Raw genomic sequence first — 25,164 nt, forward strand, 5'->3', positions numbered from 1 at the left:
TCCTAGCCACAATACTCAGACAAGTAAAAGGAATCAACGGCATCCAAATTGGTAGAGAAGAAGTTAAGCTTTCACTATGTGCAGATGACATGATACTATATATCAAAAACCAAAAGACTCCACTGGAAAACTACTAGAACTGATAAATTCCGTTAAGGTCTCAGGATATGAAATCAACGTACAGAAATCCATTACATTTCTATACCCTAATAATGAAGCAGCAGAAAGAGAAATTAACAACCCTATTTACGATTGCAACCAAAAATAATGAAACACCTAGGAATAAACTCAACCAAGGAGATGAAAGACCTGTCCTCTGAAAACTTTAAAACTCTGATGAAAGAAATTGACGATGACACAAACAAATGGGAAGATATCTCATGCTCATGGACTGGAAGAACAAATATTGTTAAAATGTCCATCTACCCAAAGCAATCTACAGATCCAACACAATCCCTATCCAAATACCAATGGCATTTTTCACAGAACTAGAACAAACAATCCTAAAATGTGTATGGAACCACAAAAGACCCCAAATAGCCAAAGCAATCTTGAAAAAGAAAAACAAAGCTGGAGATACCAGGATTCCAGATTTCAAGATACACTACAAAGCTGTAGCAATCAAAACAGTACCTGTTATACTAGTACCTGACACAAAACAGACACAGAGATCCAGAGATCAACGGGACAGAAGAGAAAGCTTAGCAAGAAACCCATGATTGTATGGTGAATTAATCTTCCACAAAGGAGGCAAGAATATGCAATGGGAAAAAGACAGTCTCTTCAACAAATGGTGTTGGGAAAACTGGACAGCTACACGCAAAAGAATGAAACTGTACCACTTTTGTACACCATACACACACACAAAAAACCTCAAAGTGGATTAAAGAGCTAAATGTGAGACCTGAAACCACAAAAATCCTAGAAGAGAGCACAGGCAATAATTTCTCTGACATGGGTTGTAGCAACATCTTCCTAAGTAGGTCTCCTGAAGCAAGGGAAACAAAAGCAAAAATAAACTATTGGGACCATATCTAAATAAAAAGCTTCTGCACAGTGAAGGAAACAACCATCAAAACTAAAAGACAGCCTGCTAAATGGGAGAGGAGATTTACAAAGGACTTACCCGATAAAGGGTTTGTATCCAAAATATATAAAGAACTTCTACAACTCAACAGCCAAAAAACAAATAATCCAACCTAAAAATGGGCAGGAGACATGAGCAGACATTTCTCCAAGGAAGACATACAGATGGCTAAGAAACACATGAAAAGATGCTCAATATCACTTATCGGGGAAATGCACATCAAAACCACAATAAGATACCATCTCACACCTGTCAGAATGGCTAACATGAAAAACACAAGAAACAAGTGTTGATGAGGATGTGGAGAAAAAGGAACCGTTGTGTGCTGTCTGTGGGAATGCAAACTGGTGCAGTCACTGTGGAAAACAGTATAGATATTCCCCCAAAGTATTAAAAATAAAAGTACCATATGATCCAGTAATCGCACTACTGGATATTTACCCTAAGAATATGAAAACAGTAATTTGAAGGATATATGCACCCCTGTGTTTATTGCAGCATTATTTAAAATAGCCACATTATGGAAGCAGCCCAAGTGCCCCTGAATAGATGAATGGGTAAAGAATATGTGGTGTACACACACACACACACACACACACACACACACACACACACTGGAATATTACCCAGCCATAAGAAAGAATGAAATATTGCCATTTGCAACAACATGGATAGAGCTAGAGAGTATAATGCTGAGTGAATTAAGTGAGAGAAAGACAAACAGCATAGGATTTCGCTTATATGTTGAATTTAAGAAACAAATGAACAAAGGAAAAAAGAGACAAACCAAAAAACAGATTCTTAACTATAAAAACAAACAGGTGGTTACCAGAGGGGAGGTGAGTGGGGATGAGTGAAATAGGTGAAGGGAATTAAGAGTACATTTATCACGAGGAGCACTTAGTAATGTATAGCGTTACTGAATCACTGTATTGTACACCTGAAACTAATGTAACACTTCATGTTAAATATAGTGGAATTAAAAAAGTAATTAGTCTGTAAGTGATCTCAAAGTACAGGGTGGAGTAATTGTCTATTCGTTTGATAGGGTTTCAAATCCACTTGTTTATGGCAAAGACAAGAAGGTTGCTCTTAATAGTAAAGTTGTTTTGATACAGGAATGAAAAAAAAAAAAAAGATAAAGACCTCACATTAGTATACTTTATCTAAAAAGCCACCATGTGCTCAGTGGTATATGAACATATACGTATATACATACACACATATATGCATGCACATACTAACATAAGGTAGGAAAACGGGATCTGACCTTCTTGCAGCAAGTCTCATAATACACTGAGCTCATACCTCTAATTCCTTTAATTCTTAGAAGTTTATATTTTAAATGTCTGCATTTAATAGACACTTATATCTGTAAAATATATTTCAATACTTTAATATGTTGAAATATAATATTTAAATACTATGTCAGCAATGTTGACGGTGGTTAAAGGTACCACTTATTCCATTAGTTGTAAAATAGCAAGAAGGGATTGTAGCATAACTGGAGATGGCATGGATAGCGCCAGGAGGTTGTGAACTCTAAGACTGAGAAGCACCTTTAATATTGCCCTACGATAACATCTCTAGATATAGAAGCTGGATATGATTTTAGGAGTTGTGTTTTGTTGTTTTTTTTAAGAGGAGGAACAGGAATGTGAGCTTACGATTAGAAAATTGACATATGAATCATGTTAATTGAGGGCATCTTTGGAACCACACAATGGGAAAAGTCATGTGCTTATCCGGCTCAATAATAATAGTTTGAACTTGTGAAATGGAAACCCTCATAGCCTGTGGTATGATAATGTAATGCCTAGAGCAAGCATTAATAATGATAAAGAGATACACAGCAAATTATAAATAAATCAAAACTGAGTTTTAAAAAAATGTTCAAATAACCCACTGGAAAGCAGAAAAAATAAAACAGAGAAACAAAGAAACAAGACAAAAAACAGGAAATAAGAAATTAAATGGCAAATTTAAGCCCCAATATTTAAAATGAACTGAGCACTGACTATATGCCAGATATGCACTCATCTAATCCTCATGCCAGCCCTATGAGGTAGACTTGGATTACTATCTCCACTTTATAGATATTACAACTGAGATGGAGATTAACTTGCCGAAGATCATAAAACATGTGGTGGGTGGCACAGCTGCCATGCAAACGCAGGCAGAGCCCACACTCTTTACCATTATACCGTGCCAGACAGCATCTGAATATAGATGCCTAGCTGCTTAGGCACCACGTTTGATTCCACGTGATAATTCTCTCCTGCTCCCAGATAACACAGATTGGACACTTGACATAGGGCCAGTGATCCATAGTACCTTAGTGGCCCCATTCACACACACACACACACACACACGCACGCGCGCACACACGATGAACCTAAGCCAATCCTTTTCTTTCTCTTGGTTAGTTAATCTCTTGCTAATACCAGGAGATAATGCTGGCCAAAGGTAAGACTGAAGGCAAAATGATGCTCTGTATCCAAGGCAGACCAAAGCTTGCTGTAAAGTCAGTGTCATGAAGGAGAAGAGAACAAATGGACAGCAGGAAAGCTGGGTTGATTAGGACAGTATTAAGGACAACTATCTCAAACTTGGAAAAATGAGAAACTGTAAAAACTGGCTGTTCAGGCTACTGTAATATACCACAGGATGCATGGCTTAAACAACAGACATTCATTTCTCACAGTCCTGTAGGTTGGGAAGTGCATGATCAAGGTGCCAGCAGATCCAGTATCTGGTGAGGGCCCTTTTCCTAGTTTGCAGATGGAGGTCTTCCTTGGATCCTCACAAAGTAGAGAGCAGGGAGAGAAGAAGCAAGAAACTTTTCAGATCTCTTTCTGTAAGGGCACTAATCCCACTCATACGGGCTCCACCCTCATGACCTGATTACCTCCAAAGGCCCCACCTCCAAATACCAGCTCATTTGAGATTAGATGTCCACATATGAATGGGGTGGGTGGAGCAGAAGGTGGGCATACAAACATTCTGTCCATTGCACTGGCTCCATAAGTCATGAACACTAGCTGGAAATTAGGTAAGCCTGGTAATTTTAGTTGTCTTTCAGAGTAAGAGTTTGAAAGATCTAATCTAGTTTGTCACCAGAGTTGTAATGGCAATCCCATCTCTAGCATGAAAGCCTGGTCAAGCTAGTTCTGGTTGGACTCCTCTTCTTCAGATTAGAGACTGGAAGCCAATGGGGTTGTATTAATTTCCTGTGGTTGCCCTAAACATTACCACAAAGTTGGTGGCTTAAGACAATAAAAATGTATTCTCTCACAGTTCTGGAGACCAGAAGTCTGAAATAAGGTGTGGGTAGGACTGTGCTTCCTCTAGAAGCTCAAGGAGAGATTCTGTTACTGGCTTCTTCTAGCTTCTTCTAGCATGTACCTCGGCTTGTGGCTGCTCATTCCAATCTCTGCCTCCATCTTCAAATGACCCTCTTAATGTGACTTCTCTTGTCTCTTATAAAGACACTTGTCACTGGGTTTAGGGTCTACGTGGGTAATCCAGGATGGTCTCCTTTCAAGGTCCTTAACTACATCTGCAAAGAACCTTTTTCTAAATCAACATTTACAGAGCTTGGGTATTAGAACAAGGATATGTATTTTGAGGGGCCATAATTCAGCCCCCTACAGGTGTCCTGGGTATGATACCAGCTGTTTTTCTGATAAGCCTAAGGAAAGGTTAAGTAGAAAAATAAGCTTTCAGCTTTCTGTCAGTGTTCCTTAATGAATTCTGTGGGTTAGGATACATGATTCCAGAGTAAGTAGGGAAAGTATTAGTCTGTAGCAGTTTGTATGCTTTATATTTGAAGCCTGAAGAAAGCTGCTTTGAAAAAACGATTGAGATGAGCCATACCATTCACAAGGTTACCTTTGGTGACTCCAAAAGAGAGAGAAAAAGCTGAAATTCTGCCAGTTGACCAGTGGAACTGATGGATCATGTGGTATCTACATTTAATGCTGGTAGACTGGTTTTGAATTCTATATGTCAATGTGCAGATTAGACTTTTCCCTGGGTCCCTCACCATCTTGAATTTGGTTCACTCCAGAAAATAGCCAATCTATAGACAATCCCTAAGTCTCCTTTTAGCTAATAGTTAAACTTCCTCTCTCTGCAACAATTCTCTTTCCAAAGAGCTGCTTAAAAGGAAGAGATCTGAAGAATTCTATGATCTGGAAAATTCACAACTACAATAGTTTAGAAGAAGCTGCCCATGCAATGAACAGAGACGGCTCACAACTAAAAATCAGAGAATTTTTTTTGCACCCTGGTTGTTTCCAGAAGGGGAAATGATCAAATTAAAAACAAAAAGTTCTTGAGTAAAACCAAAAATCTTACTAGGTGCCTATGGGCCACAACCTGCTCAGCAGGACTTTGCTACCAAACCCGGAAGGCCAAACAGGTGCCGGTAAGGGCCCCCAGAATAACTGAGAAGCACTTCATAGTTGGCTGTCCCAACAACAGACCCTCCCTTTCCCTGACTCCATTTTCCCTTCACACTTCCCCCATCTTTCACCCCTTCCAAATCACCCTAACTGCCTCAGCCTCTCTTCCTTTGCATGGTTTGTTTCTGTTATTTTGAGGACAGGGAGCCACTCTTGTTTTTTCTCCTGTGGTTTTGAAAATCATTTGGTCTCATTCCAGATAATTTGGAAAGAAGAAAAAAGGGAAAAGAGGTAAAAGAAAAAAAATCACCATTAGCTCCCCTATCCCAGAACAAATCTCTGCCAACATTCTGCTATATATTTTTCTGGACTGCTTCCCTCCCCTCATTGTGTTGTCTAAAGTTATTACATCAAAAAGATAAGAAATAACAACTGTTGGTGAGGATGTGGAAAAAAAGGAAAGTCTTGCACACTGTGGTAGAATACAAATTGGTGTAGCCATTATGGAAAACAGTATGGAGGTTCCTCAAAAAACTAAAAATAGAAATACCATATGACCCAGTAATTCTACTTCTGGTTCTATATCCAAGGGAAAAGAATTCACTACCTCCAATAAATATTTGTACCCCTGTAAGAACACTTTACCAGGGGCAAATTTAAAGTTATAGAAGGAGAACAAGTTAGAGGAGAGTTGTGTTTGGTAAAATGTAGACAGGTTATAGTTCTAGTTTGGCTTCCATAATGTTGGAACTGACTGATTCAGTAATTAAAACAGGACTTTATCTCATCCAGTGTTTAATGATGCTTTAAAGCTTTATACAAATATTTCACAATGAACAATGCGTATCCATGAAAAAACAAATATTTCCTCTTGCTGAAAATGACCAGATTTGCATTCATGTTTCTGTAGTCCTTCCTCTAACCAGGAATCTGATGCTTGCAAACTGACCCGCTTAATAGTGCAGACATATCATCAAAAGCAAACATACCAACAGTTTGGAGAGGTAGGATTTGTGGACTAAACTGAACCAGGGTGGTAATGGGCTGGGCCCTCCCACAGAGTAGCTTCTGGCAACGGAAGGGTAACTTTAGGCCTTTTAGGTTTCTTGCCTTTGTACACCCTGAAAGCAGACACTGCGGAGCTAAATCTATAATTAGGGGGTTATTTAGAATACAGATTTGTGACCTGACAGACTGCATCCTGTCTGTATCCACAAACACAGTGAAATCCCTCACAGCCCTTTGTCTCTGGGTATGCATGGTCTATGGAAGGTTTCTCATTTACTGAGCCACTTGGGTTCACATTACATTTCCTGAGAGAAGGGTATATGGGACGGAGAACAGTACATCTACGCATCTAAAAATGATACATCTTATTAGTTGTTAAAAATCAATCATCTTGAGGTCAAGTTTGACTTCAGCTTATCTCATTATTTAAGTGCTGAGTGCTCAGAACCTTGGGGTCAAGTTTCAAACCCAATAATAGGAAATGGAATTCTTTGTGCAAGGTGAATAAAAGCTACAGGACGACACATACCAATCCTTAAAGTTAAAGCTCTTCAATAGGAGACAGTATTTTAGAATGTTTTAGGTTTAAAATTCCATCTATAATCATTTTAGTTGGTAATGAGTATTGTCTGAGTACCTGTTATATTTACAGCCCTCATACCAGATACTGTCTGTAGATGTCAGGTATGTGCTTATGAGATGTCATTCCCTGTTACCTGTTGCCATGGCCTGGGCCCACATCATTCTCTGCACACTGAATTTCCACTCTTACTCTTTTTGTGTCTTTCATTTAAAATGAACATCTTTACCAGTATATGATTAACACTGTGACTTAAGACCTTTATGAGGTACCTAAAATTGCAAGATTAACTTACATTACCATTTATAGGACCGTGTAAAGGACTGCATATTTAACACTACAAACATAGATCTTGATCGACAGGACAAGTGTTTCAAACTTTAAAAAAAAATTTATGTTTCGGATCCAAAAGAAAAAAGAAAACCCCATGGAAAGTAAAAATATAAAAGACACTCACATGCCCACCACTCACATTTAACACTTTGCCATATTTGCTTCACACTATTTTTTAAAGAAAGCATTAATGATAGAGTGGAAGGCCCCACCTCCTCTTTTCCTTCCCATCTTTCCCTCCTCAGAGTTTACTGTATCCTGTTTTGTTTGTGTATGTTTTTATACTTCACAACTGAAGTAGGTTTTAGGTTTCTTTCGTTGGGTTTTGTTTTAGGTTTCTAAAATTTGTGTAACGGGTACAGCTTGCAGAAATGTTTGCAGTTCAACATCAAGATGTATCTACATTGACGCAAGTAAGCCATACCATTCATTTGAACTACTGTTCAAATTCCATTCAATGAATATACCACTGTTTGTGCATCCATTTCCCTTCTGAGGGGCATTTAGTTTATTTGCAGTATTTTACTATGATACACAATGCTAATATAAATGAACCATCCATCCCTCCAGTCTCATCAGCTCTATCTTCAAAATAATATATCTTAAATCTGAGCAATTCTCTTCACCCTAAAACAACCCTAGTCCAAGCCACGATTCTCTCCTCCAGGGGCTGGAGATTTCAATCCTGCTCCGCTTCAACCTACAGTTCATACAGTCCATGGCGTCAGATTGGGTCTCTCCATCAAAATCCTTCCCATCATACCTGGGATAAAATCCAAAGCTCTTTCCATGGTCAGGAAGACCCCACATGATCTGGCCCCTCTCCCTCTCTTTCCTTAGCTCTATAGTCCCAGCATACTTGGCTTCTTCTGTTAGCCGCCTTATAGAGCCTTTGAACTAGCTGTTCGTTCTTCTTGAAACCAGCACTTCCCTTATCTCCTATGACTTCTTCCCTTGCTTTACTTATGCTCCTGATCAGATAATGCCGCAGAAAAGCCTTTCCTGTTTTTCTTATCTGAATTAATACCTCTTTCATTTCCTATCTCCTTATCCTGCTTTTTTTTTTTTTTCTTTTCAGAAGTTATCACACCTGAAACTACCTTGTTTACTTCTACTCTTCCACTAGGATGTACACTCCCTGGCCTTTGTGTCTCCAGTTCTCAGAATAGTGCCTGGTGTAACAGGCATTGTCAACACTTAACTTGAATGAATGACAGAACATCAGTACAAGACTCATCATGCACATTCTCCAGGACGCTATCTTGAAAATTCTGTCCATGGCAAATATGAAATACACGTTTATACAAAACACATACCCAAAAATGACAATTTTAGAAAACAATACTCACACTTACTACCCTTATATTTTTTAACCCAATTTCAAAAAGAGAGAGAGAAGAAAACGTGCTGGCTGTAACCCACTAAGTTGATTTCACAATTCACCAGTGGGTTCTAACCTGCAATGTGAAAAACTTTGTTTTAGGCTATATATCTGGAAGTGTTTTTGCTGGGTTTTACTGAATATCCCTCAACTGCCTTCTAAAGTAAAAAAAAAAAAAAAAAATTACACTACTAATACTGCAGGAAATTTCCTCATGTCTGCTAACACCTGGTCTTATCAGGTTTTTTCATTTTTGCCAGTCTGAGTGAAAGTGTATCTCTTTAATTTGCATCTTTCGGTTTACTAAAGGGACTGATAGACCAGACATCTTAGTCTTAAATACGTAAACTATTTTCTAGCGCCCCAAGAGAATTAAGAATTTTCCTATCAGAACTTTTCAGTGTCAAATGACTCAATCTTCCTTAACACATTTCACAATTACAAATTCTCACATATTTCAGTGGCAAAAAACCGTATTCCCAAGGACACAGCACTAACGACAATTTTAGTTCTTTCACCATTTATATAGCTGTTTATTTACTCGACAAATTCTTATTGAGTCACTCACCACCACCACCCCCATCGAAATTACCACCACTGCCAGTAATTTCGCCAGACAAACCAACCGCCTCTCTTGGCGCCTACCTTCGAGACCGTGAGTTCTTTGTCCCTTGCACTGTGACAGAGTGACCACGGGCAGGCGTGTTTTAGAAAGGCTCGAAGACTCCGACCAAGACCTTCCCAATTCTTCCAATCCATCGTTCTCTTGTATTACTTGCTCACAAGTTTTTGTATTCAATACATCCAGACAGGAACGCTGTGTGTTCACGCATGCTCTCTTACTGCAAAGGAATTATTCCCGAGAGAAAAGTTTTTAAGGAGAAAATTCGAATGTTTTCATTCCAAGCACTTGTCTTAAATGTGAGATTATAATTAGGGTCTTTTAAAGCAACCCAAATCATTTTACTTTTTCTTCTAAAAGCTCTTTTTCCTGCTTTCTACAAAATTTTTTTTAAAACTTCACACTTTATTGCGTCGGAATGTCACGTTCGATTAAAAGGGCAATTGAAAAATATCTCACGGTCATTCCAATTTCGGTAATTACAAATTCTGACGAAAGAAAAGATCGTCAAACCACATTAATAGTCTTCAGTTTCTATCCGCAACAGATAAATTTTAAAGCCTGCATGATCCCGCAGATAAGTCTTAACAAATGGCAGCGCCTTTTTTGTCCTAATTTAAAAACCACAAGTCTTATGTAAAACAACAACGCGGCTTCCCGTGCTTTCTGGCAAGAAACATCAAGATTTAACTCATTTTATTGCTGCAGATAATAACGTGGTTGCCAGATAAGAAGTATCACACTCAGGGACAGTGACTGGACTAATAAAGGGGTGAATTCGTGCTTAATTCTTTGATCTTAACGTTTAATAACGTAAACCGCACGCCGCAATGAAAGTGGTAAGAGCCAAAACCCGCAAGACACTCGAGCTGCTCTCCATTAACCCGCATCTCGACTTTTCCTCTCCCAGCCCGGGAATTCATGCAAATCAGCCTGCCAACCCCGGGGCAATACGAACCTCTTTCGCGCCATTCGCTCAGGACCGTGCAGCAACGTAAAGAGAGTGGTTCTAGAACCCTAAAAGCGCCGCTTTTCAACGGCGGACTTTAGGGCATTTCAAGGACGTGGCTTAGAGATCACAATATTTTGGGGGCCGCTTTTTTCCCTGGTGCCGAGACGGTCTCGCGCTTGGGCAAGTGGTTACCACAGCTTGCAGGACCTGCGCCCCAACGCGGGAAAGCCGGCCGGAGCCCCGCCCCTCGGGGCCCGGGTCTGCGCGCCCCGCCCGCCCGCTGCAGCTCCAGCTCCTTCGGCTCATTGGGACCGCGGCGCGCGGTGCTTCGCTCTCTCGTCTCAGAGCGCTGGCCTGGGCGCCCACCGCCAGCATGGACGCTCGCCGCGTGCGGGTGAGCGCTAGGCTGATGAACCCGAGGGGCGGGTGCGGTGGGTTCTGGGCGCGGGCCGACTCCCTCTAACTCCGCGGACGGAGTGCTGCTCATCAACTAGTGGCCGCCCTGGGCGGTGCCCATTTAGGCAAGCCCCAGATTTTATGCATTTCGCGTAATTTGGAGCCCGGGGCCGACCCGGCTGGGCGTGCGCACCCAGCACGCTGGTGGTCGGAGATTTGAGCAGTTTTTAGGTTGGTTGGCAGCGCTGGGGAACCCAAAGCCACGTGCGCCTGAAGTGCACGTGCGCTCGGGGCCGGACAGCGGCTAGAGCGGGTGGGTCCCCCATTGTGTCTGCCGGCCTCAGCCTGGGTAGAGGGGAGCTTTTCGTTCCCTCCTCCCCGGGGGGTTTGCCCTGCCGCCGTGCAGCCCTTTACAGCTTGCAGCTGCGGGCGAGTAGGTGGTTAGCTGCAGCAAAACCTGCGCGCACTGGGGGACCCTTTGGACGCGCTCCCCGCGGGATTTTGTGCCTGCCACACCAGCATCCGCTTTCTAACCGCTGAGGATCGGTGGGTTTGAAGTTTAAAGGTCTTGCAAAATGGTCTCTTTAGGACTTGGGTGCGCACATGGGGGGAGGCATCTCTAGTTCTGGGTGGCAATTAAGAGCATTTGAAGGACCTGGTGGTCCAAACTGTTCCCCGACCATTTGCTTGTTTCCCACTTCTCCATCCACCAACCTTATTAACTCGCAGCTGCAGGATGTTGCCCTGAATGGAACGTTACTTTTTACTCTAACGGAAACCGGAACGTAGGGTCTGCCCCGGGAGATGTTAGAAGATGGGGGTTGGGTGGAAAGGAAGAGTGTGACTTGCTTAAAATAAATAGAGTAACACACATGGGGAGGCTGTGGTTCTAGTGCGGGTGGGGTGTGGGAGAGGGCGTGTTGGGGGCGTGGTTTCAGAGACACATCTCTTGGGTGTAACCTGGCAGTAGCTTTTAGGTTGGAGAAAGCCTTGTGGAACAGGACTTGGAATGTGACGTACCTGGGTTCAAGTTTGCGCCATCCTGTGACTTGAGTTATCCACTTTACCCCTCACGCCTCAGCTTCCCCATTTGTTAGGTGGGAATAATGATAGCACCTTTGTTGCAAGGCATTAAGCGTAATGTGAAAGCATGCTTAGTGCCGGCACGAAAAAAACACCTAGCAGGTGGTATTTGTTATTACCTGCGTGCCAGAAAAGTTCATCTCAACCATGACCATTTGCCTTTTTCTACGTCTTTTCCTCCACACATGCATTTGCCTGCTAACAACTCTTGGCATGTGCTGACGTGTTAAAGCCTAGCGTATGTTTCCCTGTCAGCTTCCAGTAGACTGCCCCCTTTGAGGCTGTCTTGGGCCTCTGACCGCTTGCAGGTACATTGTTGAGTAAATTGCTGCAGCAATGCCAGGAGCACTCCTGTCGAAGATTGCAGAATTGGGTTCTCCTTCCAGCTGTGTCATCTTAGGCACTCTTCACCTCCCTGGGGCCTTGAATTTTCTTACCTGGAAAATGGGGTGTTTGTGAGAGCCCTTCTAGTAGATAGCCCTACCCATTATCCATTTTTCTGCCTTTCTAAAAGGACAAAAGACAGAGTTCTATTTGCAAGAGATTGAAATGAAGTGCAGAGTGTTAGGTGTACAAGGAAGGTCAAGAATGTTCTTTCCACCTGACACCTCACATCTTGGCTTTATTTTGTGGGACCCATAGCAGACCCTACCTTTCAGAGTTTTCAGTGTGAGGAGTCATTTCTGTTGTGTGGCCATGTTTAAGAAAATTAAAACGTAGGAACTAAAAACACTTAAGTCTCATTAAATATTAAGAAATGCCAGAAACTGCTGTCTTTATTTTGAGATAGATGCTGATTGCATTTTCTGATGAACAAAGCCAGGCTGCTCCGTGTTTATGAACAAGTAACCTACAAGTGATTTGTGGCTTACACAAGGTCTTCTAAAAACTTTAACAATTGTGTAGCAAGGGGACTTCAGAAAGAGCTGCATGTCAGGCCAGGCTGGTAGGATGCAGAGGTGGAATCAGGCATTCTACCTGGGTTTGGAGTGCTGTTTGACCTTGTCTCCTTGTATGTTTGTTGACTCGGTTTTTGTAAGGACTTGGGCTGAAATCAATATACCCTCTGGTTAGAGCAGGGCCTGCTTGAAAGCCCGCCATCTTGAAGTAGAGGTGCTACCCACATTTTGTAGTTTGGGAAATTAGCATCACAGTACAAGAGCCCAAAGCTTACATAAAAAAGACCTCATTAGCTTGATTTTGGCTGAGGGAGAGAAATCACTCTACCATTTTTTACTTTTGAAATTTCCTTTTGGAAGTGCAATCTAATGTTTTTAACAGGTTTTAGGAGGTCAGCATTAAACCCCTTGGGAAATCCCTATCACGCTCAGCTTGGTGGGAAGAGAGGTGGGCAGTAAGGTAGTTCTACAGATGTTTGATTGAACGGATAAATGTCCTTAATATTCCTTCAAAGGGATCCCCTTTTAAGATTTTACCAGGTTTTGAAAATATTTTTGTAGCATTCACAAATCCTCCTTTTACTGTGTAGGGTATAAGAAATAGATATATCTACTCTGTGCTGTTTGAACTACTAAACTCAAAAATGATGTCTTCAGTTAGTGTAGTAAGCATCCCACTTAATAGTATTGCCATTTTCATTTACAGCAAAAGGATCACGGAGTAAAGAAGAACGTAAAGAAATTTAGATATGTGAAGTTGATTTCCATGGAAACGTCGTCATCCTCTGATGACAGTTGTGACAGCTTTGCTTCTGATAATTTTGCAAACACGGTAAGTGCTGCCTGAGAATAAACAGAATTGAGTCTGCAGTGCCCACAGTGCCCCAAATGCTTTGTGCGTGATTAAAACTGCTTGCTTTTTGCCTGCATTTCTATACAGCCGCTGGAAATTCAGTATGCATTGTAATTTCATTTCACTTTTTGCTGTGGTTCTAGGTAGTAATTGTTGGAGGTAGATTAGCTACTTATTCTATCTTTTTGAAATGTCGCCTATCCTAACATGCCTGATGATTTGCCATAACAACTCAGAAATCATTTGTAAACCTCTGAACCATTTTTCTTTGTAACAAAAGCTGTTCTCTTGTAGTGCACTTGTAAATGTGATTTGCTCTCTGCACGGTTTATGGAAAATTGGTTCTTGAAAAAGGAAAAAAATGCACAACCACATTTATTTATTTATTTTACAGAAACCTAAATTCAGGTCAGATATCAGTGAAGAACTGGCAAATGTTTTTTATGAGGACTCTGATAATGAATCTTTCTGCGGCTTTTCAGAAAGTGAGGTGCAAGATGTGTTAGACCATTGTGGATTTTTACAGAAACCAAGGCCAGATGTCACTAAAGAACTGGCCAGTATTTTTCATGCCGACTCTGACGATGAATCATTTTGCGGTTTCTCAGAGAGTGAGATACAAGATGGAATGGTGAGTTTGAGAACCCATGTCAAGATGTACAGTACATTTACAGGCATGACATACTTGTTTAAATTTATTTTTTTCCTCATAATTTTCATTTTAGTTATGCCAGAAGATTTTGTTGACCTTTTTAATATTTTAAGAGTTATTTTCTTCTTCAAGTCTTGTAACAATTTTTACTAATGTAGTCCTACTTGTAAAGCTTGAACATTTTGTAGGCTCTGAAAGTTTTGGAAACTGGTCGGATAAAATTGGCCAACCTCCAGATTTCTGTTGCCACAGAAATCTAGCCTGATGATCAAAAGCCCACATGTCCTCAAGATTAGCTATATTCATATTTAAGTTCAAGTGCCCAGCCCAGTACTGGCCTGCAGCAGGCCTTTGGTAAATGTTGGTTCCCGTAGTGGATCTAGACCTCATTTGAAAAACCTGTGATAACTCATGTGCAGGAGTTTAAGTGCACATAATGACAGTTAGGGCCCTTCCTGCTTTCACTTGTGCTCCTTGGCTGGCCTTTCTTGTGCACGCTGCCTTACCTTTAACCTCTGTCATTCTGCTCAGACCACTGCTGCTGCTGCACCTTGGTCCCACTCTCCCTGAAAATGGTGTTTAGTTCTGCAGACTGGTTAGCAGGACTGTCTCAGCAAAGGAAACTGTGTTGATTTACAGTCAGGTGCTTGCTTCTCAGCTCAGTGGGTTCTGATGGGGAGCCACTCCCAGGGACCACAGCGATGCTGACATTAAGTGAGAGCATCTGGCCAAGGAGTGTTTATCACTGTCTAACTTTGTGGTAATGAAACGCTGCCTCCAAATCAGTGCAGATTGAAGTTTTTGCAGGGGCTGGTCTGTAAGTCTGCATGTGACCTAAACATTGTCTAGCCTGGGTCATTTCTGGGCAGTGTTTTCATTCTTTGTAGATGCTATTTGTTTCAATTAATAAGATGCCAGTTGATTAAAAGGCTTAAGAACCCATAAAAGTTTGTCATTTTCTCGTCTGATATCAGGCACACTAGTACACGAAGAATACTAGAAGCTATGCAGATTTAAGAAGTGTTTGGATGTTTAAAAAAAATGGGTGATATATTTTCCTTTCTGTTTTTTTTTTCAGCCATCACCACAATCAATTTAGAATATTTTCATCAGCTCCCCAAAAAAATCCTGTCCCCATTAGCAGTCGCGTCTCATCCTTTCCCAGTACCCTCAATCGTCAATGGGCAGCCACCGGTCTGTCTGCTACCATTATAGATTTTCTATTCTGGACACTTCTTTTTTTTTTTTTTTTTTTTAAGATTTTATTTATTTATTTGACAGAGACAGCCAGCGAGAGAGGGAACACAAGCAGGGGGAGTGGGAGAGGAAGAAGCAGGCTCCTCGCGGAGGAGCCTGATGTGGGGCTCGATCCCATAACGCCGGGATCACGCCCTGAGCCGAAGGCAGACGCTTAACCACTGTGCCACCCAGGCGCCCCTATTCTGGACACTTCTTACAATGAAACCGTACACTATGCTGTCTTTTGTGACTGGCTTCTCACACTTGAAGATTTTCAAGGTTCTTTCATGTTGTGGCATGTGCTAGTACGTAATATTTTTATTGCTGTATAATATTTTGTAAATATACAACATTTTATTTATCCTCTTCATCAGTTGATGGATTTTCGGGTTGTTTGCACCTTTTGGCTATTGTGAATAGCACTGCCATGAACATTCACGTACAAGTTTTTGTGTGGACATAATACTCTTGAGTATATATACCAACGAGTCCTGTAGTAACTCTGGCCTTTTAATGAACTGGCAGGCTGTCTTCAGCTGCACCCTTGTACATTCCTACCAGCAGTGTATGCGGTTCCAGGTTCTCTACATTCTTGCCATACCTGCTATTGATTCAGCTCCACTAGTGGGTAATGAAGCAGTATCTTGTGATTCTGATTTGCTTTTCCCTGATGGCTAATTTTAATATATTTTTAATGATGGAATCCCACTGCATTTTTGGAATCTCAATTTTTTCTTTAATTTTAAATTTACAATAATTAGGTAACTCAGGTAGTCAAATTCATAGAGACAAAGTGGAATGGTGGTTGCCAGAGGCTGGGGGGGAGGAGGGAGTTAGTGTTGAATGGGTACAGAGTTTCAGTTTGGGAAGATGACAAAATTCTGGAGACAGATAGTGGTGATGGTTGTACAACAGTGTGAATGTCCTTCATGCCACTAAACTGTACAGTTAAAAATGGTTAAAATGGTGAATTTCCCTTTTCGCCTATTTGCCGCAAATTTTTTAAAAAGTAGATTAGAGCACTAACGCACCTTCTAATAAAGTTTAATGCCAAACATCGAAACCATGTTTGTGAGAGAACACATATTTGTTTTTATAGGAATTCTAAAAAATAAAGATCTATTTTTGAATTAAAGAGGGAGCTGGGATTTTCACATTTAAAAAATGTGAACCACTTGCCTAAGAGCTGAGAAGGTGGCTTACAACGACGATGTGTCTCAGATAGGCTACAGGAGTTAAATTACCCTGATTATTGTATTTATTTGTAATTCCTGATTTTGTTGCCCGGCACTGTCAATTTAAATTGACAATTAAAGTGTTCAATTAAAATTTATTTGATGTCAGTGTCTTTTGTTCACAAAAGGGATTTTGTAGTCATACTGGTGCAGCCTGTCGGACAGTCAACAAGTCATTAATGACTCCATTGTTCCTGATTAACTAGAGACTGCAATCAGACCACACTGGCTATAGGACCCGCAGCCAGTGCCGACGGTCTGGACCCCTCCGGGTGGCCATGAAGTTTCCAACTCAAAACACCAGGGGAGCCGCCAACAAAAGAGCAGTGCCCCCCCAGCCCCCTGAGAATTCTGTGACCAATTCCAGTTCTGATTCAGAAGATGAAAATGGAATGAATTTTTTGGAGAAAAGAGCTTTAAATATAAAGCAAAACAAAGCAATGGTAGGTATCTGACTTTGTGCTAACACTGACCTTTCCCGTCCTTTCTCTGAGCTGCTCGTTGCTTTTATCTGTGTCCTAAGAATTATTTTCAGTGTACCTGTGAAGTCTTCACAGTACGTGCTTTAAAATGTGCTGCTTTTCCTAAATTAACTTCTCTTTTTTAATCTATTAAAGTCTTGGTAAATGTATAAATGAAATCAGAAACTCAAGATGTGCTGCTGTAATTTCCAGAAGTTGCTTTTTTTCAGCAGTTATTCTAAACTAATGGTTTGTGTTGAATTTCCTCCCTTTTTAGCTTGCAAAACTAATGTCAGAATTAGAAAGCTTCCCTGGCTCATTCCCTGGAAGGCGTTCCCTACCAGGCCCCAGTACAGTAAGTGCAAATCCTTGTTTATATTGTAGTATTTTGGACAGGTCTAAGATAGATATTTTTTTTATTTTAAGATTTTATTTGAGAGAGTGTGCACATGCGTGCGCAAGGGTGGGAGGAGGGGCAGAGGGAGAGGGAGAAGCATACTTGGGTTGCGCGGGGAACTCAATGCTGGGCTTGATCCCAGGACCACACGGTTAGGACTAACCGAAGGCAGACGCTTAATGGACTGAGCCACTGAGACGCCCCTAGATTTGTTATTTTAAAATCCAGTTTCCTTATTTTTGTTTAGTCGTACAGACAAAGAAGTAGAGAAAACCTAACAGATTTCTGGGACCTTTTCTCTGCTTGCTAGGGCAGGTGTGATCTCTCCAAGCCATGCTTCTGCAGTGCTTAAACCCCTTTTGATTGGCTGTTTTCTCTCCTTCCCAACTAAACTAAGCCTCTCAAGGGCAGGGAGTAAAGATTGAGTTTTTTTTTTTCCTGTATCCCCAGCATTAGGATATTCCTTCTACATGGTAGATGAGTAATAACAGAGGTTTTTAATAACCGAGAATGAGAGGGAAAAAAAGGAAAAAACAATTTCTTAACCAAATTATGGCCTAATACATGTGATTATCTTCTAAGGAACTAAGCTGGTATGACTAAAGGGAATTTGGTGTGTCTGCTGTGGCACAAAAGGAAAGACTTCTTTCCCCACCTCTTCCTGGGAAGAAAAGGAAGAGGCAAATGGAACAGAAGGAAAACCATAGATACATTCCTCTCATGTAGAAATAGTGTGTTTCAGGGCTTAAGAGATGTTGTAGAAAGATTTTTTTTTTTTTTTTTTTTTTTTGAGAACAAGATCTGTTCTTAAGTGGAAGAATGAAAGGATCATCTCAGTGTGAGAGAAATGGCTTTGTGTTAGAAAAGCAGAATTACAACAACAAACATTTTGGGGCTCACTTTCCATGCATTATGGAAACGACAAGGGATTAGGAAATGGAGCTCTCCTTTTACTTAAACAAAAACGTACTTAAGGAGAAGGTGCCACTTCTCTTCATTCTGGAATAAATGGGTTCCATCGCATGTGTTTTGTTTGGCAGTCAAAGACACCCCGAAGGCGTACATTCCCAGGTGTTGCTTCCAGGAGAAACCCTGAACGAAGAGCTCGTCCTCTTACCAGGTCAAGGTCCCGGATCCTTGGGTCCCCTAGTGCTCTACCCACAGAGGAGGAGGAGGAAGAGGAGGATAAGTACATGCTGGTGAGAAAGAGGAAGACCATGGACAACTACATGAATGTGAGTTCTCCACATTTGTGCTTGCTCTTCCGTTTGTCATCTTCTGTAGGCCCAGTATCCAATACAGGGACCCACAGGGCCTCAACACTAGATGACCCATAATAAATCTTCTCATATCATTCGGAATTGTTAATGTCAATGTCCTATAAACTTATTTGATGTGGTTTGTTAGCAGGTGAGAAGGTCAAAGCTTGCTTGCTTTTTTTTTTTTTTTTTTTTAAGATTTTTAAGTAATTTCTGCATCCAACATGGGGCTCAAACTTAACCCCAAGATGAAGAGTCCCACGCTCTACCGAATGAGCCACCCAGAGCGCCCCCCCAAACCTTTTATTTAAGTGGCCAAAGCTTACTTCAGCTTTTCTTAATGTAGGAGTCATTTCCATGATGATGTCCCATTATCTTTAGAAAACTTAACAACTTGCCCCTTCTCCATAAGCTCTAAGAAAGATTTCTAGGTTGAATTCTTTGTGAAGAAATTACAAATCATGTATCTGGAATTCAGAGCTGGGGAGAGCTGGTAAGAGCACCGTTCCATGATTTTTGTCATGCAGGAAGATGACATGCCCAGAAGTCGTCGCACTGGATCCATGACCCTTCCGCATATAATTCGCCCTGTGGAAGAAATTACAGAGGAAGAGCTGGAGAACATTTGCAACAACTCTCGAGAGAAGATCTATAACCGTTCATTGGTACACATCTCTATAAGTTGTATCCGTGAACATGAACATCTGTGAGAGAAAGGATAGCTTCTATCCTTAGAGTTTTGCTAATGTTAAAAGTCTTAGGATATGGGATATGTACCTGTGTATTTTTTTCATATAAGGAGAGTTTTTTAGCATCCTTGGGATACACATCTCTTTGAGTCTGCAGTAGTAGTATTTGCTTAGTAAGCCTTTCGTAGCATTTGATCTCTTCTTTTAATTTAGAAATTGATTCAGCATATATTTACTGTGCGTATGTTTACATACACAGGTGCTGGGATATAGGGGTGTGCTAAAAATAAAGATTTGGGTACTTTTTTTGCATAAGATGTTTCTTGCAGAAAACTACTTTTCATAATATTAGCTGTTGCATCTGCCAGTTGAATGAAATCACCATGCTTGATTTATTTTTCATGCCCTTGGCATATACATGTGTATGTAGATTTGACATAGGATTGAAAGACAAATTGTGAGATACTATCTACAAAGGACGTTCTTTATGCTACTTTTCTATACAAAAAGCGGTGTTTTGTACTGTTTTTCCTTCTTCTTTGCGTATTTGTAGGGATCTACTTGCCATCAATGCCGCCAGAAAACTATTGATACCAAAACAAACTGCAGAAACCCAGAGTGCTGGGGTGTTCGAGGCCAGTTCTGTGGTCCCTGCCTTCGAAACCGTTACGGTGAAGAAGTCAAGGATGCTCTGCTGGATCCAGTAGGTAGCCTTGAAGGGTGGTCTTGTGGGCTTGAAGGTCAGCCATGAGTTGAAAGGACCAGAAAGGGTAACAGTAAACGAATCAAGTCCTTATCATTGTGGGGTGTGCATTTCAGGGGAGGCTGATAAATTCATAGTATTGGTGCTAGGTAAGTATGAGCCCCGCCCGCCCGCCCCCCCCCCCCCCCGAGTGCTTGGTTGGGACCAGGCCATTCAGGGGAAGTTGACTCTAATACCCCTGCTAGTTGCTGTGTAACCTCTGCTGCATTTTGTAAGAAAACAGCAGGAGGGCTAGTGGAAGTTAATCATATTGAGCTTTTACTCTTACTTTAAAAAAAAAAAAAAGATAAAAATGCAATTGATGATACTTACCTTAGAGGTTAAGCAGGAATAGATAAGTAAGGGGAGGAGAGTACGATTTGATTTCAAATCTGCCTTTTCACAATTCTCCTTCAGAACTGGCATTGCCCGCCTTGCCGCAGGATCTGCAACTGCAGTTTTTGCCGGCAGCGAGATGGGCGGTGTGCGACTGGGGTCCTTGTGTATTTAGCCAAATACCATGGCTTTGGGAACGTGCATGCTTACTTGAAAAGGTAAATGGCTGATTTTTCTCTTTTCCACACCCAAATCTTACATTCATGTATGTGTCTTAATAAAAAGATGACAGAAGTGAAAAGAGCGGTTGTCTCCTGGTGGTGAGGACTGCAGGTTTGACTGGAAAGGGGCACTTCAGGAGCCTTTTCGATTGTTGGAAATATTTTCTATCCTTATGTGGGTGGTGGTGACATGTGTGTGAGTGCATAAAAATTCCAGTTGTATGCCTCAGCTGTGTGCACTTAAATGTATACACTTTAACTCAATGAAAACATTTTGAAAACTGGATTAGGCTTTCCAAAGAAAATTCTTAGGTTGAAAACCATATCTTGACCTGTTCCCTTCTCTCTTTCAGTCTGAAACAGGAATTCGAAATGCAAGCATAGCATTTGGAAGATCTACTGTTCGTCTTCCACTGCACAAGTCTTCCTAAAGTTTTTGGTTTTGTCACATGATTGAAACCCGAGTTAAGAATTTTGATCAGTTTTATAGGAAAGGCAAATCAAGTTAATCTCATTTAGACACGTGTTTCTGAGCATCACAGAGGTATATCGCTAGCTATACTTCGCCCTCCTGCAGTTTGTCCTTTGCTTTCCCCACCCCCACACCCCATACGAGCCCCCTCTATTTCCAGTGGTTCTCTCCCACCATTTTGTTTCTGAACTCTTTAAATGGCAATTTTAGGAAAGCATGTTTGATTTAATTGGAGTTGAAATAACCCTGGAATCCACCCATAAAACCAAGCACTTAGAAACACAGTAGTAATGTTAACTACATCTATTGAATTCCAGAGAACAGCCCTCTAACTTGTTCACAAGAAAGGAGTATAATAATTTAAGATTTAGCGTTCATACTGGTTCATGTTTTTTAACAGAATCAAGGCACACAAGTCTTAAAACCATGTGGAAAAATTGGGTAATTGTTGGAAAGAGGAGTATATTACTTTGGGTGCCCCTCATGAGAATATTCCATGACTGTGCTTATTTTACAAGTTGTCCTGGTTGAGACTTAGTTGCTGCTGCTTTCTTCCACTACAAGGTTAAGTGATGCATCTGGCTCTCTCAGTCACTGCCCATAGGTCCAAGGGCAGTGCTATATTCAAAGCCATTGTAGAAAAGACACCCCAGGGAGTTAAGATGGTGAGGCTTCAGGAATAGGCTGACTTGAATTCATGCTGTAACACTTCAGTATAATTATAGTTTGCCAAGTTTATTTTGGTTTGTAAGGTGTTTCAAATTAATTCCCAATCATTTCGGATGGAAAATTAATAGTAATACTACTCTACTACTAGTCTTTGTGGTGTTTGCTTTCTTGAAGTTAAAACTAGGCACAGGGTTCTTGTTCAGGTTTTAAGCACTTTTATAACAATGAGAAGTGCCTTTTTAGAATTGGGTGACTTTGAACGGTTTGTTAACTTGCCATCTCTGCCCTTTTAGTTTCTGGGCAGATTTCATGTGTTGTGCCCCATCCCCCTCTCCTTTTGCATTAATCAAATCGTTTTGTAGAGATGGAATCTTAAGTGTTTTGTGTGTCCATTTTCTTTGCATGTGCAGCCTTTTGCTGGGCCTGTTCAGTGTTTGATGCCTAATTGGATATTGAATCAATAAATGTAAATAGAGCTTTTGATCTGTAATGCTTTTATACAAAGTTTTTTATTTTAATAATAAAACATTTTACTTTAGCTTGTCTTATTTTTTTTAATTCTTTAATACTCATTCTTACTGAACTGAATCCTAATTTTTTCCCTCATACTTAAACAAAAGATTGTTTCTACCTTTTGACTTAAGTTTCTGAAGGTCAAGGGCCAGCTCTTTTGAACAGGACCTAGCTTGGTGATAAAACCAGCCAGTAGCTGTGATGAGAAAAATCAGCTGAGACAGCTACATCCCAAGATAGAAAATAATACAAGCTCATGAAGTTTTACAATATTGTTTTCCTTCACCATTTGCCAACCCAAGAACTAACGGTGATTTCACAATACCTAGCTTGATTTTATCAGCCATTTGAATATTTAAGGCGTGCTGTACCTTGAGGCCTGTTCCAGGACAGAAAAGATGGCATGGTCTAAAAGTTCTCATAACCATGGTTGGCCAACTTCAGCCTGTGGGCCAGATGGTACCGTAGCCTATGTAAATATGGCACTTGCACTAAGTACTATGTTTTTAGAAGGTTGTAAAAGCATGTGGCACTATGGTCCACAAAGCTTAAAATGTTTTTACAATCTGGCATTTAACTGTAGGTTTGCTGGCTTAGCTCTAGACTTAATTCAGAAATCATGTTCACTCCCACATACTCGGGGAAAACAAGCCATTTGAAAAGTTACACAACTGGTATTCTAGATAGATGCGAAAGAAATGGGTATTTCTTCTAACAAACTTGGGAATCTTAATCCAAATTCTAATCTGACCCTTTTTTAGGGAGGTAATTGGGAAGGTTAAATTTTTGGGAGTTTGTAATATTGGCACTAGGGAACATTGTTGGTGTTACCATGTTTTAATATGAAGTGGAATTAATGTGGTTTTCCATCCAAAACTAGTGACACCCTTAAAGGATTGACAGTCTAGTGGAGGAACTACAAGTTCTGAGTAGGAATGAAGAGAGGAAAAGGCATGCTCTCAGTATCAGGTGTTTTATAGCACTGATGCGCCCATGGGTTTTATAATGGCTCCCATCTTAAAAAAAGAAACTCATCAGTTGCGCAGTCTCAGCCTTGCCTGGAAGCCCCAAACTTTCTCCCACACACCATCCTTACAGTTGAGAGAACTAAGGTTTTAAGAGAAGTCTGTGCCTTTATTGGCCGACCGGGTCACTTACAGAGGGATGAAGTGGAAAGGGTGGGTGGTCCCGATGCCAGGCTAGGCGAGCTTCACTGGCTTGCAGGTAATGGAGAACTCCCCCAGGTGGTGGCCAATCACCTCCGGCTTGATAGCCACCTGGTTGGAGGTATTGCGGTTGTAGACACCACCCAGCTGCACGCCATCCCGGCCAGACAGGAGCACCCTAGCCTCCTGGCGCCGCTACGTGGGCGGTGCCTCTTGCCTCGCGCAGGCGCCTCAGCTTCGCGTGCCGCTCCCTCCAGAGGTCCGCGTGCCCCCTCCCCGGGGGCCACCCAGCCACAGCGCCCCTGAGGGCGTGCATGAGCTGCTCGAGGGACTAGTTCAAAGCCGGGTCCTTGAGCAGGTGAATGAGCTGCTTGAGATACAAGTCCAGAAGCCAGTCAAGGCCCCCGCGACAGTAGGAGATGTTGAGGAGGCCCGGCGCTGCTTCTGCTGCACCTCCGCCATCTTGTTGGCTCTTCGGAAGAAGTGAGAGAACTCAAGGTTTTGCTAAGTTTTTTGTTTTTTTTAAAGATTTTATTTATTTATTTGACAAAGAGCGACAGAAAGCACAAGCAGGGGGAGCGGCAGAGGGAAAAGCAGGCTCACCACTGAGGAGGGAGCCCGGTGGAGGACTCTAACCCGGCACTCCGCGATCGCCACCTGACCCGAAGGTAGGCGCCTAACCAAGTCACCCAGGCGCCCCAGAGAGAACTCAAGTTTCGACAATTAGGTGTGAAGAGTAGTTTACAGCATTTATGTTCCAGGAATAGTCTTTGCGTTTGTCTCTTCAGCCTGGGTTCCCCAGGTAGAGAGGCTGCCCACCTTCCTCTTCGCCGACTAAGGGTTGGAGGAACGGAATAGAGACTGTAATAGCCTTCAGTAGTTTAATAACGAGGAGGGCAAAGGCAGTAGGGGGTGCTGCACGAGGGGCATATTTGTGTTTTATTTTGCTTTCAGAAGAAGTGAGAGGGAGCTCCTGATGGCTCAAGGTTATTTGCACACCAGGGAAATGGAGTAAGAGTTCAGTGCTTTGAAGCGTGGCTGCAGAGTATTAGGTTCTGAGAGGAAAGTGACAGCAAGTCCTAAGGGGAATAAAAGGTGAGCAAATGTTATTTTATCTTAATGTTAACCACACATTTGTGGAGTAGTGTCTTAAGGTTGAGGAGGTATATCCAGAGAAGTTGAGAAAAATGCCCAATGACACATAGGTAAAATGTCAGAGCTAGAGGGTTGTCCAGGGAGGAGGCCTTCGTCTTTTTTTTTTTAAACCAAGCTGAGCTTACCTGCCTTAGAAAAAAGCAGAAGGAGGTGTTAATCGGGTTCTGTCAGTGAGAACAAGAGCGTACTGGGTGCTGAGGTGGCTTTTGCAGAATCTGTTGAACACGGGGACAGGAGGTCTGGGAGGGGGCTGAGAGCTTCTGTGGTCAGGGATAGTGGGAAACCTGGGTATTGGATCATCCAGCAGGGATGTTGGCAACCCCTGAGGCTCTTAACTGCAGGGCATTAACGTTCTGTG

The 25,164-nt window shown here is 41.6% G+C and overlaps 1 protein-coding gene across 2 annotated transcripts; it reads left to right on the top strand.

Moving 5' to 3' along the window:
* Positions 1-10,613: 10,613 nt before the first annotated feature.
* Positions 10,614-22,479, top strand: CDCA7 (cell division cycle associated 7). Of its 2 annotated transcripts, XM_045783343.2 has the most exons (10): positions 10,614-10,763; positions 13,454-13,579; positions 13,995-14,231; positions 16,933-17,169; positions 17,465-17,542; positions 18,625-18,819; positions 19,371-19,508; positions 20,086-20,235; positions 20,692-20,828; positions 21,185-22,479. In XM_045783343.2, the coding sequence occupies exons 1-10, from the start codon at positions 10,743-10,745 to the stop codon at positions 21,213-21,215; spliced, it is 1,350 nt and encodes a 449-aa protein (XP_045639299.2). In that variant the 5' UTR covers positions 10,614-10,742; the 3' UTR covers positions 21,216-22,479. The 2 variants fall into 2 exon arrangements, with proteins under 2 accessions (XP_045639299.2, XP_045639309.2); XM_045783353.2 differs by lacking the exon at positions 13,995-14,231 and having other exon boundaries at positions 21,185-22,478.
* Positions 22,480-25,164: the final 2,685 nt, after the last annotated feature.

The sequence above is a fragment of the Ursus americanus genome, chromosome 1 (assembly GCF_024610735.1).
Source record: "Ursus americanus isolate L20-20 chromosome 1, mUrsAme1.1.p, whole genome shotgun sequence".
Taxonomy (NCBI): domain Eukaryota; kingdom Metazoa; phylum Chordata; class Mammalia; order Carnivora; family Ursidae; genus Ursus; species Ursus americanus.

Coding starts and splice junctions, on each gene's coding strand:
- CDCA7 (XM_045783343.2), top strand. CDS start 10,743: ATGGACGCTCGCCGCGTGCGG. Junction 10,764..13,453: donor TGGACGCTCGCCGCGTGCGG/GTGAGCGCTAGG, acceptor TTTCATTTACAG/CAAAAGGATCACGGAGTAAA. Junction 20,829..21,184: donor GTGCATGCTTACTTGAAAAG/GTAAATGGCTGA, acceptor TCTCTCTTTCAG/TCTGAAACAGGAATTCGAAA.